Source organism: Podarcis erhardii, assembly GCF_964252035.2.
Source record: "Podarcis erhardii genome assembly, chromosome: 1".
In the NCBI taxonomy this organism is placed as follows: Eukaryota; Metazoa; Chordata; class Lepidosauria; order Squamata; family Lacertidae; genus Podarcis; species Podarcis erhardii.
Genome location: NC_138497.1, coordinates 39,593,699 through 39,611,553, shown reverse-complemented (window position 1 = coordinate 39,611,553; position 17,855 = coordinate 39,593,699). Strand labels below are relative to the sequence as shown.

The 17,855-nt window shown below is 38.5% G+C and overlaps 1 protein-coding gene across 6 annotated transcripts in view; it reads left to right on the top strand.

Annotated features, from left to right (window-relative positions):
• DPH6 (diphthamine biosynthesis 6) overlaps positions 1-17,855 on the top strand; it is a 238,385-nt gene that overhangs the window by 89,444 nt on the left and 131,086 nt on the right. For 5 of the 6 annotated variants that reach the window (XM_081861071.1, XM_081861072.1, XM_081861068.1 and 2 more), the window contains exons 8-9: positions 1,954-2,041; positions 16,772-16,916. In XM_081861071.1, the coding sequence (XP_081717197.1) occupies positions 1,954-2,041; positions 16,772-16,916 (233 nt within the window). The remainder of the gene's footprint in view (positions 1-1,953; positions 2,042-16,771; positions 16,917-17,855) is intronic. The other variant, XM_081861069.1, reaches the window with a different exon arrangement.

Here is a 17,855-nt window from a genome sequence, read left to right as displayed (position 1 = left end):
TTTGCTTGAATTACTAAAGGATGTTTTTGAATGTTAATGTTTTGAATCAGTCCAATTTGCACTGAGTGGGTTATTTCTTTGCCATAAATTCTTAAAATGTATGTGTAGAGGTATGGGAAATTTCTTTATCCTTATGTAGATTTGTCAGTACAATTATGGTAAATAACTTAGCCTGCATCTATTATAGGAGATATTTTGACTGCTATTATCCCTCTTTCATCTGAGTTTACAGATTTTCTAATAAAACAGTATCAGTGTCTGCTCCACACCACTTTTAGACCAATAATCTCAGTGAAGGGGGTAATTTGATTACAATATCCAAACAACTCACTTGGGAGTACCCCAGTTGGCTACACTTGGGCAAAATGGTTTGAAGATCGTATTACTTGGAATATTTCAGGCGTGAAAGCTACCCTTCCAATAAACACAGAATTGATCTGAACTGAATCTGTGCCAGCTGAAAGTACCCTTGAGGGTGCATTTATATAATAATTATGCTTCCACATGAGGATCTGCAAAACAATAAGGTCAGGCATAGGCTAGCATGTTGTAAGCAGTAAGAGCATATACAGGTTTCCCAGATCCTTTGTGTAAAGTTTATTATAGTATAGTGGCAAACAGTGTGAGACGAAATATTTCAGATCAAATTTTGATTCAACCACAAATTCCAGTGCCACTCTCCCATTTTCTCCCAGATTAATATCTCCCTAAGGAAAGAGTGCTTCTATTCACCAGTGCCTTAGAAGCCAACTAGATACATGATGTAATGCTTCAATGGCATTGACCTTCTCCCTGCCTTCCATCTCAGTTGGGGTGGGTGGTTATGGCCTTCTTCATGTTGGTGCCCCAGTCATAAAAGGTTGTCTCCATGATATCTGGTGCTCACCTTCTTTTTGTGCTAAAGACCTTTATATTTTGTGGCTTTTAGAAGCAATTTTAGAATGCATTGGTTATTTCTATGTGAAATATTAAATAAAAATGGCTAGATAGATAGATAGGCCTGGAGGCATATGAGACTTGCCTTGCCAAAGCTAAGCAGGTCTGAGTTGGGTCAGTGCCTGGATGGGAGACCACCTGGGAATCACATGTATGCCACCTTGGGCTCTGTGGTGGGAAAAGGTGGGATATGAACAAAATAAAACAAAACACCTCTTCTTTTATGATACTTGTTGTATGATACTTAAGTGATTACTTGTTGTATGATACTTAAGTGATTCCAGGATATATTTTTTTTATTACAAGTAGTTTTATATCTCTGCTGAGGTAAGAATCAAGGCAATAAAACAACAATGAAGTGCACCCACATTGAGAACAAAACCAGACTAGTAAGAATGACAACTTCACTGCCTCTTAAAAAGCTTTATTTTATTTATTTATTTTATTTATTTATTTTATTTTTGCTGCTCTTTGTATGAGAGTAGCAGAGTGGATAGGCGGGCCTCTCTAGGTAACACATTCCACAACTGATTATTAAATTACTCTTACAAAGAATGCTGGTATCATCAGCCATTCTGGTTCTGGTTCTGGTTCTGCATTGCTTGTTTTCCCCTGTGCTTGGCAATTCTGTCTTTAATAATGCTGTCTACTATTTTTCCGAAACATGCATTATGTTAACTGGCCTGGAGTTTCCCAGATTCCCTCTGGAACCTTTTTTTAGAAACCGTTGTCATATTGGGTGCTTTCCAGTCTACAGAAACAGAGGCTGATATTAGGACAAGTTACATATGTTGTTAGAAGTTCACATCTGAGTGGAACTTTAGTCATGACACAAGATCTGTGATCCTTGCATGCCTGTTTAATACTGATTTGAATGTGCAGATAAGGCCATAATCATATGATCTGATTTTATCTGTCCTGTGTCCCATGGTTGACCACTAATGCTTAGAAAAAAGAACCTAATTGTTGAAAGTTCAGTGTAATCTGAAATAAATGTTTATGATTCTGTTATTACAGGGATTTATCAGAAGTTGTTGTGCATTCAGCGGATGCATTTGCACCTGTGGCTTATCTTCGACTATTAAAATTGCACTTAGAAGATAAGGCAAGTACCGCATTCCAATTTTAATATACTTATATTAATAATATTTATTTTTAAATCTGTTCTGTCTCATTACCGAGACTCAGAGCAGATAACAGTGATTTAAATACATACACACAAAATGTCCAAATGGGATCTGGGGGAAAAACCAACAGATAAAAGGTAATACTGCTAAAGCTCCATTCCTTACCAATTTAAATCCTGGCCACCACAATACGCCCCAATTGTAATGGTATTTCAGCATTTCAAAGTTGATGAGACTCCAAGAGAAGACAGAGGAACATTAGTTGGACTATGTCTGTGCTCTTGCTGTTCATATTTAGTGTGTATAATTTAGGCAATACTTCTATATTACCTTGGAGATGATGAATGGGGAACCTCAAGCTCTCCAGGTGTTGCTAGACTGTAGCTGTCATCATCCCTGAGCATTGGCCATGCTGGCCGGCGCTGATGGAAGTTGCAGTCCAACAATATATGGAAGACCACAGACTCTCTACCCTTGGTCTGTAGTGATAACAGAGATGCGTTAGGCCCAAACTGTTAAGTTCTAAACCCATGCTCCAAAAAGGATACAGAGACATCATGCTGATCCTGATGATCCACTGCCATCTACTTGCCTTTTTAATTATTTGAGAAATGTATGGACCTCTTTTCAAACACATGTTTCACAAAGTGGGTCACAACACATATATATATCAACCAAAAATCATAATACAATTTTGAAACCCAATAAAACCAACCATTTCATTACATTTCAAACTCAGCAATACATAGCCCTTAAATGCAGCAGTGAAACAATAGGTCTTTAAGGCGCTTTTTAAAGGTATCGGGGGATACAGCCTCTCAAAGAGTACTAACAAATTATTGATGGAAGTCTGAATCTGACAAGAATTTTCACAAAGGGATCACCCAAACACAGACACACTGAAAAAACCCGTTTGTGATTGGTCTTTTTGTACATTTTTTAAGGCATAAGTCTTAAATACATACAACAAAGAATAAAAATTTCAACAGGGACTCTTAGCTGGCTTGAAAACTTTATGGGAGAGGGATTTAAGTAAAAAATAAACAATACCCAATTGTTAGATAATGTGGTTCTCTAAAACAATATGGCCTGTTCTCTAATTTATATATTTTAATTGCTGCTATATCTACTGTCCCTGTTATACCAAATTGCTAATTTAAATGTATCCCTATTGTGTTTCATGACTTCCCTGATTTTGTATGTGAGCTGGAATAGGTCTGTCACCAAAATAATTCATTCATTCAGGCCTGTTTCAGCTTACATTAGAGAAAATACTTTTAAAACAAGGCACAGGTAGTATAGGACCCACGTGAAACCTATGACAGAAAATCAGCCAAATTTTTGGCATGATTGTGGTTTTCAGGCACATAGATCTCTGGTGGGCCTGTCCATTTGTCTCTGTTTTGATAGGAGGTCGGCAAGAAAATTACTGCAGTGTTCAAGTAAAAGGTAGGCTTCCCCTGGCCTATGATTGTATTTATTACAACTCTTTGAACAATCAAACCTAAATCTAAAATTGAAAGAACTCTTAGTTTTCTTAAAAGCAGCTACATGACCATCAATAATAAAACAGTGGAAAACACTGAATGGTTTAAATCTTAATTTATGGAATTGCAGTCTTTCAGTAGCTGAAAAATTAACACATCAAGCATGGAATCTTCTGAAAACTTTTACGTAATATAAAAAATGTATATTTTCCAATTGTCATACAAACCATGTATATTCTCTTTCATCAGAAAAGCTGCAAGACTTTATTCTATATTCTATTAATACCTTTAGTCTTGAGCTGGGTGGCTCAACTTGTAAGATATACAATTTCATTGGCTGTGGAATGACATTTTGACTTGTGTTATCTTTGTGCATATTTTACACTTCAGTTAAAAAAGTAACAAAAAAATAGGCTAGCATTGAATAAAACACACCGTTTAAGTCATAACTTCTTAAAAATTGCCAGAGTATATCTTCTTCTTCTTAGCGATCTCCCGTAACTGAGTAAGATTGTCGTCCGTGAACATGGTCTTAATTCTGGATCCACACGTCCTTCCACAGTGGGGACGTAGTTTTCAGAGCAGGAGTTGATCACAGTGAGGGTTTGCCAAACATGCCATCCTCTTTCTGTGTTTGAGCATCTTCACAGTCCATGATACCTTTGGTAAAGGTTGTCAGTGTTTATGTTACATTTTTTTATATTTGCCTTGAGAGAGTCTTTAAACCTCTTTTGTTGACCACCAGCATTACGCTTTCCATTTTTAAGTTCGGAATAGAGTAGTTGCTTTGGAAGACGATCATCAGGCATCCGCACAACATGACCAGTCCAACGAAGTCGATGTTGAAGAATCATTGCTTCGACACTTGTGATCTTTGCTTCTTCTGGTGCACTGGCATTAGTTCGCCTGTCTCCCTACAAGATGTGTAAAATTTTTCGGAGACACCGTTGATGGAATCTTTCAAGGAGTTGGAGATGTAAACTAAAACGATGAAGTGAGAAAGCAATAGTTTTGTTAAGAACCTCAAAAGTGTTCTTTCTAACTTCTGTTCCTGTGATCAAGTTATGTTCTTCAGCAATATTGATCTAACAGTAATGATACCTGTGAAGCATTGTGCTCCCATGCCAGAAGTGCTTTGCGAATGTAAATGCCTGTAAGCTAAACCAAACAATAATAAAACAAAAATTATGTTAACATTTGCAGGGTTGGTGTCTCCCCTCGCAGCCCCCAGCTTCTCATGGCACAAATGGGATCCACTGTAGAAAGAAAAATAATAGCAGAAATGGTACCATGCTGGCTTGTAGCCTGTTTAGAAATATTTACTGTGGCTATTTAGTTCCATGTGTTTTTAATTACTATGGTATAATTGACACAAACAAAATATGAAGCAAAAGGCTTTGCACCTCAGATGCTCAGGTTGTGTATCAATTAATGTAGGATTATATAACAAGGACTCATAGTACACAGAAGCTAAATATATACTTCCCAAGATACACAGTAAGCTGCTAATACTTTCGTTTAGAGACAAATAATTTGCTTACAGACTGATCCTGTGCTCTGATACAGTCTGTTCAGGGATCTTGACTGCAAACTCAGGAGATTTCATTGGCACAGTAGAGCAGAACTTAGCTGTAGTGTCTAATAATACAACTGACCCCATTTATTGTTGGCATTAAGGGAAGCTTGCTGTTTTGGAAAGTGAATTGGAAGGAAGCCAGCAGTCTTACAGAATGAGTGGTAGCTTCAGAAGTTGAAGCATTAAAAGCACAATACACTTCTACATGCATTGATGAAATTTGTATCTCAAAACCCATTTAGAGGAAGAACACTTTTCTATGAACGACCATTAGGTTGAGAGGACACTTAACTCTTTCTGTGCTTCTATTTCCCCTCTCGAAATATCCTCCAACCATCTCCCCCCACTCCTTCCTGAGGAATATCTCCGAGTATTAAACAGCCTGCTGGAGTAACAGTGAAAACCACAATAGAGCACATTTAGGTGCAGGGAAATTGAGTCTCTACAGACCTTCCAGTGAGTTTGCCACTAGCGTTCTTCACAGGTCTTTGTGTTAAATGCTTCTTTGTGCTAAAACATTTTGGTTTGGTTTTATTTTGTACGTGATACTCAAACACCATTAATGATCACAGCTGGTTTTGTGTTTCGTTTAAAAATATTGACTTTTCAAGAGTATATAGGCATATGCCATAGTAGGTCTTATCTCAGAAAGCACTGCTGTACATTCATCAAAAGGAGACATAATTCTTTATTTTTAGAATTCTGCTTCCTAGCACCATGTTCCCCATTCTCAAATGTGCCATTTTAGTACACACCTTGTTTGGCGAGGATTTTTTTCCGCAGAGCAAAGCCTTAAAATATTACTGTGAGACTGAAAATTATGCCAGTCGGCTATGTGAAGTGAAACCAAATAAGCTGAATAAGAGAACACTCTCGGAGAGGGGAGAGAAAGTGGAAATATATTAATATTTCTTAGGGGCACTGACTTTATTGCTCATGGCAAACTTGATGCTAAAATGCTCCATATATCACTACAATGTGACAGGCTAGGGAAAATGAAAAACACAAAGCTTTACATAAATCAGGCAAAAAATCATATTAAAATGCATAACATTTTATATAAGAATCAAGATTTTACTTTTATCTATTCAGAAGCTCTTTCCTCCTTCTTATGTAGATGTTTAAGATTTTGTTAAAGCCCCACAGTTTCAAGCAGTTTTATAGCAAATCATTTTTCAAATTCATTGTAGACAAAGCTGTCACATTCTTAAAGAGCTAACATTTATGGAATTGTAGTTTAGATTTTGGTATATACACTTAATGTCTTGTAGAGTTAAGGAGGAAAATAGTTTGTTTTGTGTTGTGATGGAATCATGGCAAAAGGCATTAAATCTTTCGATTAATTTATTTTCTGTCATACTATAATAAGCTACATTTTCAATAAATTGTTACTATGGAGGGGCATTTGGTTTTTCAAGAGCATAATGCATCAAATGATTTAAGGTTTTAACCCCATAGGACCAGAGAGCTATTCATACTGGCAGGGCAAGCATTTAGTCTTGAGTAATTTCTACTTCTTATTTCTGTGTTTATCCTTCTAAAGCCCTTCAACCAGTTAACGCATTGTAACTCCTGCAAAAGTAAAACATTCATGGTCCCATTCTAAGGCACAGTTAAGCATACTTAAGTAGTATCAGTGGAATTTAAGCCTGCTTAATTGTGCACCAGATCAAGGGCCATTTGAATAGCTTGACTTCTCGGTTTTGTAGTGAAAAGAAAACGGTTGCCTCACAAAAGAAACACATTTCTTGAACAGGAGATTTCCGTGTGGTACTGCACATGCTACCCCAACATCCCATGATCCACACCCTCTGGCTTAGTGTGAAAGTGCCTAGAATGCCATGGGATGTTTTTCTGTTCATTGAGGTAAGGTCAGAGTGGAGTATACAGTGTTGGTGCACATGGGGACATTGGGGCTGTGGTTTGCACCCTGAAGTGGGCTAATATCTTTAAAATGTTGATTCAGAGAATGTTGAACCTCCTCAAACATCAAATAATACTTTTAAGTCGGTTTGTATAGTTTTGTAGTACTGTATATCCATGTCAGCAAAACCCATTGAGTTCATTGCAGCTTGCTCCCAGATAAGTAGGCATAGGATTACAGCCGAAATTGATATATAAATGATTTCTTTTTCTAAATTGCTAAAATTAGAAGAGGATCCCAATTCCCACCAGTTCTCCCTTCACTGCATGCCGTATCGTCCTCAAGTGCTTCCTATCGATTAGGAATCTTTAATGGGACATGTGGGAGACTAAGAAGAGCCCTTCTTGATCAGACCAGAGGTTCATCTTGTCTAGTATCCTGTTCCCTCAGAAGCTTATGAGAAGCCCACAAACAGGACATGAGAGCAGTAACACTCTTCCACTGTTGTCCCATAGCAACTGGTATTCAGATACACGAATACCAGTTCATGACTAGTACCAACTGATAGTACCAACTAGTCATGGCTTCATGACTAGTACCAATTGATAACTTTATCCTCCATGAAAAATTGTCTAAGCCGCTTTTAAAGCCATTTACGTGGGTAGCCAACATTACAGCCTGCAGTATCAAATTCCATTGTTTTTCTATGCACAATGTGAAGAAGCCCAACCTTTTTGTGTGTCCTGAATCTTCACTATTCAGTGTGAGAGGGGGATTTCTCTCAACCCACTTTCTCCACACGTACATGTTTTAAAGCTCATTAGTATTCTCTTTTGCTTTATATCTGAACTAAAAAAGTCCCATACATTATAAACTTTCCACATAGGAGAGTTGCTGCAGCCCCCTGACTATTTTGGTTGCTTCTCTTTTTTGCAGCTTTTTAAGCTGTGCAGTTTTTGAGATGCAGCAATCAGGACTACCCAGTTTTCGAAGTGTAGTCACACCATAGGTTTACATACATGCAGTTATTGACAGTTATATTTTCAATCCCTTTCCTAATGATCCCCGCTATGGAATCCCCTCTTTTTTTCCACAGCTTCCTCATTGAGTCGACATTTTAATTGAGCTCACCAAATGACCCCAAGATCTTTTCCTCATTAGTCACAACCAGCTCCAATCCTGCCAGTTTATATGTGAAGTGAAGAATTTCTTTTGTCCCAGTGTGCTTGGTTTTACACTGACTTACTTTGAATAGCATTCGCCAATTTGTCCTCAGTTTATCCAGTTTGTAGAGATCTTTTCAGAGATCTTTGTAAGCGTTTGTACATCTGCAAACCCAGCTACTACACTGTTCACCTTTTAACTCCAGACATGCTGTAAATTATTTAGAAAGCGTTCATCCCAATACAAATTTTTTTTAGGAGACACTTTTTATAACCCTTCATTGTGGGTATTGTCTGTGTATTCCTCTCTTTGCTCCATGTTCTTTAACCAGTTACCGATCCACAAGATTATCTATCCTCTTATTCCATTTGTGCCAAGTTTATTTAGAAACCTTTCGGTAGAATTTACTGGATCATTCCTGTCCACATGCTTACTGACACTCTCACGGAACTCTGAATTTTGGAGCCTAAAAGGTTAGTGAGATAGGACTTACCTTTGCCATCTTCCACAGCAAGACATATTCTCCTTTAGATTCAAACTCGTAGTGAAGTTAATCCATGCAAAACCTGTCATGTAATAAGCAGTATACTATAGTGTATGATAGTACCTATTTGCTATATATATACATGGCTTTTTAAAGATACCCTTCCCATTCACGTAGAATGCAGGCACATCCCTGCTAATGTTTGTTACATGGGAAACAGATCAACAACCTATCTTTATTATAAGAGATCAGCTGGTGGGTCATATTCAGGCCCTGTAAACCTCCCCCACCCCAGTCTCTACCAACACCAGACTGGGAGCAAAAAACTTGGGTGGTATTCAGCTAAACAGTTCTGCTAGCACAAGCATTCATCACTGTGCTATAGTACTCCCTAAATCTGTTCTAGAGGGGCAAGGGAAAATCCACAGTATATTTAGGGAGCCTGTGGAGAGAGAAGAGGGAGGGTATGTTCAGTTGCGCTTGCGCTGGCAGAACTGTTTAGTTGGATACTTCCCCATGTTCCTGGTTTGTCTTGGTGAGCTCCTTTTCTCTTGGGAAATGTGAGCTTCCATAAGTGGCTGTGACATAATTACTGAACCTTTGGGACACCTTCTCATTCCCTGATGAGGGATGATTCCCTGTTCAGATGGGCTCTGCTCCTATGTCAGTTTAGAGCATTGATAGGGGTTGAGTTTCGTGAGCTACAGCCGTTGCCCTGCAAAAATCTAGTGTGACGTTCCTTTTTCTCCCGTTATTTATTATGTTGGATAATCTTCAGAGCACAAAGAACTTTTTATCTCACTGGCTGTCATGGTGATGTTAGGTAGGTAAGCTATATGATGGACAATGTACCAAGGACCTATGCAGTCTCAAAAATTTTCAAAGCCGTAAAGAAAACATAAGCATAAGGACAGTGTAGGAAGATTTACAAAAGGTAGGCCTGGGTGTATGGAAGGGTAGACCAGAGCACATAGAAACCCCCGGTCACTGGAATCCATTGTCATAATTCATGATAATTCTAATAGAAGTCATATCTGAGCTGACCAGATTAAACAAGAATGGTATTTGTTGAGTGCATTGCATGTTGAGTTCAGTGTTCAAACATGTCATTCTCCTTAGTTATGTTTCGCAGGTGTTAATTTTACATTCTTTCAATTGAATATTTTATAATCACTCCACAGTTTGGGCTAGCATGCCTTAGTATAATAATCATCTCCTGCTCTCTTCTGCTGTTCTGTAATGCATTTTCTTTAGCTAAATCTCTTAATGTTTAACTACAAAGGCTCACTGGAAATTTGTTTTAGATTGTTTCTGGCAGCACAATGAACCCTTGTGCCTCAGGGAGAATAACATTTTATTCACTGTTCTGGTTTAATACATTACCGCACAACTTCAAGATGCATTTTTGCATAATAATGGAAAAGATTCCTCTACTCTTTCTTTATTAAAAACTTAAGAATGTTATTTTTCCTGCACATTTTATGTGTCTAATACCTTTTTAAAAGTATAGATATTGGCATGTCAAATGTGCTTTGTTTTATAGGTATATTATAAACTCTTAATAACATTATTTGTCACCTAACATTCATAGTTGTCCATGGAGGCCTCAGTTTCCTCTTCACTGGAAAACAAGGCCACTGTTGTATGAAGTGTAGCTTCATCAATATTTTACTTTTTTCCTGTAAGAATTTGATATGATATGCCTTGAATATAAAATCTCTTCATCCTTCTCTTTTACAAAAGCTATATTGTGCTTCTATTTCTTGGACACCAAAAGCAGTTTCATATATGGCAATTTTACATAGAGTAATTCTTTTTTTAAAAAAAGATTTATACTACCCTTCAATAAAATTCCAGGACTGACTTACATTTCTGAAACACATGTTGTTGTTGTTTAGTCGTTTAGTCGTGTCCGACTCTTCGTGACCCCATGGACCAGAACACGCCAGGCACTCCTGTCTTCCACTGCCTCCCGCAGTTTGGTCAAACTCATTTTCGTAGCTTTGAGAACACTGTCCAACCATCTCGTCTTCTGTCATCCCCTTCTCCTTGTGCCCTCAGTCTTTCTCAGCATCAGGGTCTTTTCCAGGGAGTCTTCTCTTCTCATGAGGTGGCCAAAGTATTGGAGCCTCAGCTTCACGATCTGTTCTTCCAGTGAGCACTCAGGGCTGATATCCTTAAGAATGGATAGGTTTGATCTTCTTGCAGTCCATGGGGCTCTCAAGAGTCTCCTTCAGCACCATAATTCAAAAGCATCAATTCTTCAGCAATCAGCCTTCTTTATGGTCCGGCTCTCACTTCCATACATCACTACTGGGAAAACCATAGCTTTAACTATACAGACGTTTGTTGGCAAGGTGATGACTCTACTTTTTAAGATGCTGTCTAGGTTTGTCATTGCTTTTCTCCCAAGAAGAAACACATAAAACAACATAAAAACATTGACTTGGAGTTGGAGTTGGAGGGGACCTTGTAGTCCATTTCCCTCAGATCTCTCTTAGTTCAGGTAATCATACAGCCCTCTTTGCTTGCTTACCGTCTGGTGATGGGACAATTATATGGACCATTCTGATATGATTTAGCAAACAAAATACCTGTGTTTAACTGAAGTAATAATAAAAAAGTTCTGTTACCTGAGCTAGAAATAAGCCACATCAAAATTGCTGTCTAAAAGCGGCATAAGCTGTGCATTTAGGAAGCCTTCAAATCATAGTCATTTGTGTAAGTATTATATCACTGCTGCTTTTCACACTTTATATTGTTGTAATCTCTGTAGGCCTTAATTACAGATGGATTCCCCTTTGCTTGCTTTGGGGGGGGGGGAAGCACTTATTGCTCAAGGAATATAACTATAGAATTCCTGTTGTAACATTTTAATTTTTGAAGTAAATAGCATGGGGGAGGGGGAACCATGTAATTTTGTTGGGAATATTTATGGCATAGTCTTATGTGCTAGAATAGGAGGAAAATCACATAATTAGCTCTGTCAAGTGAAATATCAGGGTTATTTAGTAAAAAGAGAATCCCTGCTGCAAGGATAACTATTTCATAATGCCCGCTGTCAGTAATCCATGGCTGATCATTAGGGCCTACCTTCCCTGAAAGGACATGAACTGGTAACAAACTTAAGCTTTGCTTTACCCTTTTATCACATTCCTGTAAAAACACAAAGACACACATGGCAACAAATGGTTCAGGAGCTGAATTAATGTGAATTCTTAAGTTCTGCTGCTGCTTTTGTACTAGTTCTTTCAAGGTGATCATATCTTCAAGTGATCACATCCAGTCAGAGATTGCATTATTAATATGATGACATCATAACATGGTGCAGCCAAGGAGAGGGAAAGTAGTGTTCCTATGCTAATTTTGAATGGGTGAACATACTTGCCCTTCTCCAGCAGCCACGAAATTAAAAGACGCCTGCTACTTGGGAGAAAAGCAATGACAAACCTAGACAGCATCTTAAAAAGCAGAGACATCACCTTGCCAACAAACGTCTGTATAGTTAAAGCTATGGTTTTCCCAGTAGTGATGTATGGAAGAGCTGGATCATAAAGAAGGCTGATCGCCAAATAATTGATGCTTTTGAATTATGGTGCTGGAGGAGACTCTTGAGAGTCCCATGGACTGCAAGAAGATCAAACCTCTCCATTCTGAAGAAAATCAGCCCTGAGTGCTCACTGGAAGGACAGATCCTGAAGCTGAGACTCCAATACTTTGGCCACCTCATGAGAAGAGAAGACTCCCTGGAAAAGACCCTGATGTTGGGAAAGATGGAGGGCACAAGGAGAAGGGGACGACAGAGGATGAGATGGTTGGATAGTGTTCTCGAAGCTACCAGCATGAGTTTGACCAAACTGTGGGAGGGTTCATGGGGTCACGAAGAGTCGGATACGACTAAACAACAACAAAACTTGTCCTTCTCAGGGTAGTACTCCAAAATTGCTGGAAGGGAGGGTAGTTTTTGAGGGTGGCAAAAGCCACAGCTATACAAATGTCCATACTCTTTCAGCTCTACTTTCAAATATCCAGGACTGACATTGAATTCTTCTCTCATTTGATTCTCTTTGCGCAGATCATAGAATCATAGAATTGTCAAGTTGGAAGGGACCGTGAGGGTCAGTATTTCAGTTCAACCTTCTGCAGTGCAGAAATCTTTTTGTCCAACATGGGACACAAACCCACAACCCTGAGATTAAGAGTCTCTTGCTGTAATGGTTGAGCTATCTTGCTACACCGAAAAATGGTGACTTGAACTCTTCAAATTTTCATGGTCAGGCTTAAAGAAGCACAACACAAAATAATGGTCAGAAAATGGATTCTATTGGACCCCCCACCCCTTTCCTTACTTGAGTAACTTCAGAAATAGGGAGGTGGGAATTACCTTTGAAGGGACATAATTTTCTGAGGTTTCTCTTGGAGTCAAGGCCTCTGATATGCAAGTTGTGCTTAATTGTGTAATGCTTTCTGGGAAATGATATATAATGAAATGAAAAAGGTATTTAAATATACCTTCCTGAAGAAACCAGAGGCCTTTCTCCTGGGTATGGTCAGCCAAGTGGTGTTAAAGAAGGACAGAACTTTCTTTATGTATGCTACAACAGCAGCAAGGATACTTATCGCAAAGTATTGGAAGACACAAGATCTACCCACCCTGGAAGAATGGCAGTTGAAGATGATAGACTACATGGGATTGGCAGAGATGACTGGCAGAATCCGGGACCAGGAGAAAGAGACAGTGGAAGAAGATTGGGAGAAATTCAAGGACCATCTTAACAAACACTGTAAAATTAATGAAGGCTAGAATGACATGGGTTTAAAAATTAAGTGGTTTTCAGCGGTGTTGATTAAGGAAAAGGAAAAGAAAGATTAAAAATTATGGGAAATAAGGGAGAGGATTTGCTGATTTGATAATGAAATTAGAAAACAGAAGGGGGAGGTATGAGGAGGTCGGGGAAATAAGGCTTAAGAAAATAAGGATTGAAACTATACTTGGTTTTTTTTCTTTTGTTTGTGTATGTTTGTATTGTTGTTTGTGTTTATGTGTATTATTGGAAACTTTAATAAATATCATTTTTTAAAAAAGTTGTGCTTAATTGTGTATCTCAAGATGGCGATGTGATTCATTAACATTTAATTAATTCAGAAAAAAACATTTATTTCTATGTAAATTGCAAAGCATATCTTTCAGTTTAATAAATATAGATATGCATGCATGTTCATATATATATATATATATATATATATATATATATATATATATATACCAAAATACTATATATATATATATATATATATATATATATGCATGCGCGTGCATGATGCCTGGTGGTAATAGGAGAAAATGTTCCTGCCAAACACAAACAAATCTTATGGACTAAAGAAGCAGAATCCTGCATGTAAGACTTGATTTATCTTTCCTTAAAACAAGCCCACCCAGCTTCTCAAACTATGAAATATTCTCTGAATCCCCACTGGATCAAAATACTTAAAAAACTTTTAAATATCACTTGTAAAAAGCTTTTAAAAAGAAAAGAAATGGGGATTTGCATCTGTTTCCACAAGGTAGTTTAAAACCATGACCTTGAGCCATATGCCACCTTCTCCTTTGGTTCATGTGCTATCAGTGAGAGATTCCAGGCAGCCTGGGATATTTTTCTTAATGTACTTAACACTCCTGAGATGTTGGGGCATTTCTCATATCACCATAACCATCTTCATAGGGGATCTCATAAATGGCATATATGTGCCAACTGAAAATACGCCTTACTGATCTTAAAATTCTTTTGCTTGGAAAGGTGTGACATTATATGCTTTTCTTTTGTAACAGGCAAAAGATGAACCCATCGTTTTCTCCTTTAAGAAATGAATGCAGCTACACACACACACACAAGCTACACACACACAAGCTACACACACACACTCGTTTCTTTCTTTCCTTTGAAAGACAGAGAAATCTTTCACTCGTTCTCTACTTGATATGGCAAGTCTATTCCCCACCCAAGTAATATCTATCTCATATGTCTGTTCACAGTGCATGAAGCTGCATGTGGTCTCCCTCAAAATGTTGTTTTAACAGGAGAACTGATCAAGGCAGAAAACAAGAAGCAAAGAGATTATCAGAGCCTTTTCCTTCTAACTTCAGAGTTTTATGCTCTGTTCTATTCTGAGAGAACTGCTCAGTGGGAGAAACGCTGTCAGTTTTAGATTTTTGTAACAACAAGCCTCCTCTGCCAAGGAAATGAAGATCTCTGACAAGTTAGACACTGCGGCTGCTAATTATGGTTGTTCTTTTTAAGGTGTACATGAAACTTGAGGCATGTAGCAAAATCAGGTTCTTTATTCCAAGAAGTTTACAGGGACCCAATCCTCAGCGTGCCCACAACCACATCTCACCATTTTACCCAAAGGTGTGGATATAAGAGAACCATCTACAATGCATTGTATTTTTCTGTTTTGGCAGAAAGCGAATGGAAATTAAGAGGGCTATGGCAAGATATCACTCTGTTCCCGCACTAGCGAGGGGGCAAATGATTGGCGAATCATGGCCTTCTATAATAAATCTTCATTAGGAAATACTTCTCAGAAGCGTTTTGTACAATGCTGAGGGCCTGAAGAGAGAATGTAAGAATTCATTTCATATTGTCAGGGCATTGTAAGCGTTTGCTTAGTCCTGCGCAGGCAGAAACACAAATATTTCATGGGGGCGGGAGTAGATTGTTAATGGGCATTCTGCACATGACCTGCTTTGTGTAGAAGTCTCTTAAGGGAAAGAAAAAATTGACCTTGTTCTTGGAAGGAAAGCAATGAGTACAGAGGATCTGGCAGCTCTACCTGTGTTGGCACAGACATGCCAAAGTTGATGAGGATTCTTAGGCCTAATGCTGTTCGAGAGATTTCCACGGGCGGCAGCAGTGACACTGATGGATTTCCTATGCTGCCGGAGCAATTTAGTCCTTAGTTTTTATAAAGGGAACATGGCCACTTGTCCCAAATACTACAGCCTACAGGACCAAAAACTGTTCACTTTCTCTAATTTGGATTTTTATCCTGACATTACAAAACGCCTACAGTCCCGCTAGAATGAAAGTTAGTGTTCTGCTTGTTTAGTTTGGAAAGCCAGTGTGGACATACCGGGTAGGGACTTGGGCAAAACAGCGAAAGATTCAGTAACCCAAGTTCCGATGCTGATCCTTAAGGAAGTCGCTGTCTTTCAGTCTAGTCCCCAGTCTTCATTAAACAATCTGTAAAAACAGCAAAATGTTTTTAAAGCAATTCAGACATAAAAGTCTACTTTGGGTGCACTTGAGGTCTTGCGTGTTTTTTTAGGCTTCTGCACTTAATGATCAGGCAAAAATAATTGTAAAAAGAATGGTCGTTCTTTATCTCTCAGATATAAAAAGTTGTATCCTTATTTTAGAGCATGTGCCATTCTGGGTTGGAGATCCATCTAGTCCATCATTCTTTGTAGAAATAACTAGCATCTGACAGGTACTGTGCAGGTCACCATATATTTGCTAGTGGACTATGATCTATATTTCCCCCACCCATGCTGTAAATTTCGGTATTGTGTACTGGATAACTCGTTAGGTTGTGAAGATCCGAATCATGCTACCAGCACTTCCTTAGAGTGAGGAAAAGAATCCTGAGTCACACTAGAAGAAGAGGAGCAGACAGAGGCGGGTTCTTGTTTTGGTCACTTCACAAAACAGTTTTGTATTTTAGATTAAACAGACCTGCAGTTTGAGTGTTTTAAGGTTGCATTTAAGGTTGATTTCTTGTCTCCATTACCATGAACATGACGAATGTTCCCATGTGTATTATTGATTTGCATTGCTTTATCTATATAATGATTCTCTGTTAATTGTACTAAGTAAATTAAATCATTATGTTGCACTGTTCGCCAAGGTTGCAATCCAGTTTTATGTGTGCAAATCTCATTGATCTCCTGGGGACTTAAGTGTTAGCAACTATATGTGGAAACTCAGTCTCAGTTACAGGCATTAACATCTTGCCTCCACATCTTGCTCTAAAATGAAATAAAATGCTCTCCTTTCCTTTTACCTCGAGCTTATTTGCTTGTCCAAGGGCTTCTCCTTTTGACGTAATGTGTGCTACCATATTTATTTCAAGCAGGTGCAACCTCTGAGCAAAGCCCTGGCAGTGAGCTGTTCTTGTGAAAAGCAGTTTGAAGAAAACACATGGCCCACGTCAGATGAGCGAAAGGAAGCCACTTGCATCATCTGGGACACTTCTGGGCCTTCTTCTGTGAAGTCCAGTGAGTTTTCTACTTCTCCTCAGTCCTTAAGCGATAGCCATGATAGCCATGTAAGTTTGTAGCATCAGAACCAACAAAGAGCCTAGTAGCCCCTTAAATACTTTCCTGGCAACCAAGGAAGGGATTTTATCGGTGGCGACACTCTGTCTATGGAATATCCACCCTGCAGAGACTTGCCTGGTGCCCACTCTGTGGTTTTTTAGGTGCCAGGTGAATACCTTTTCATTATTTCAGGCCTTTTCATTTTAATGGAGGAGAGGGCTATTGATGGCTGCTAGCCACAGTGGCTATATGCACTGCCTCCACAGTTGGCTTCTGGATACAAGTTGCTGGAAACCACAGGAAAAGAGCGTGCTCTTGATCTCAAATCCTGCTTGCGGTTTCCAACAGGTAATTGTCCAGTCACTGTGAGAGCCATTAGCCTGATCCACCAGGCTCTTCTTATGTTCTTAATTATAATGCTACATCTATTTTAGTGTTTCTGGATCTCTGCACTAAGTTATTCCCCTTGCTAGTTTCATGTTGTGTTTCAATTGTTTTCAGTTACTGGTTTTGTGTTGGTTATGGCCTTCTTGATTTATTTACAACTGGTTTGAATGTTTATCATTTACATCTTGCGTATTTTGTATTTTTAATGGTCTGTAAACAAAGGTAATTCAATTGCATGGCCAGTATATGCATGTAATCAATAAAAAACAAAAAATGACTAACAAATATATTGCGGCATAAACGTTTGTGGACCAGAAAACACTTTGCAAATGCTTGGAATGCTATCATAAGTTGGCAAGTGATTGGAAGGCAGAGAGAGAGAGAAATGTTAGGAGTGAGGTCAGAAGTAAATGAATTCTAAGACCACGTAATTACATTGCATTTTAAATGCAAAAATAATTACAGTGACTGTTTGCAGTGCAATGTGGATGATACACAAATGGCCTGGCA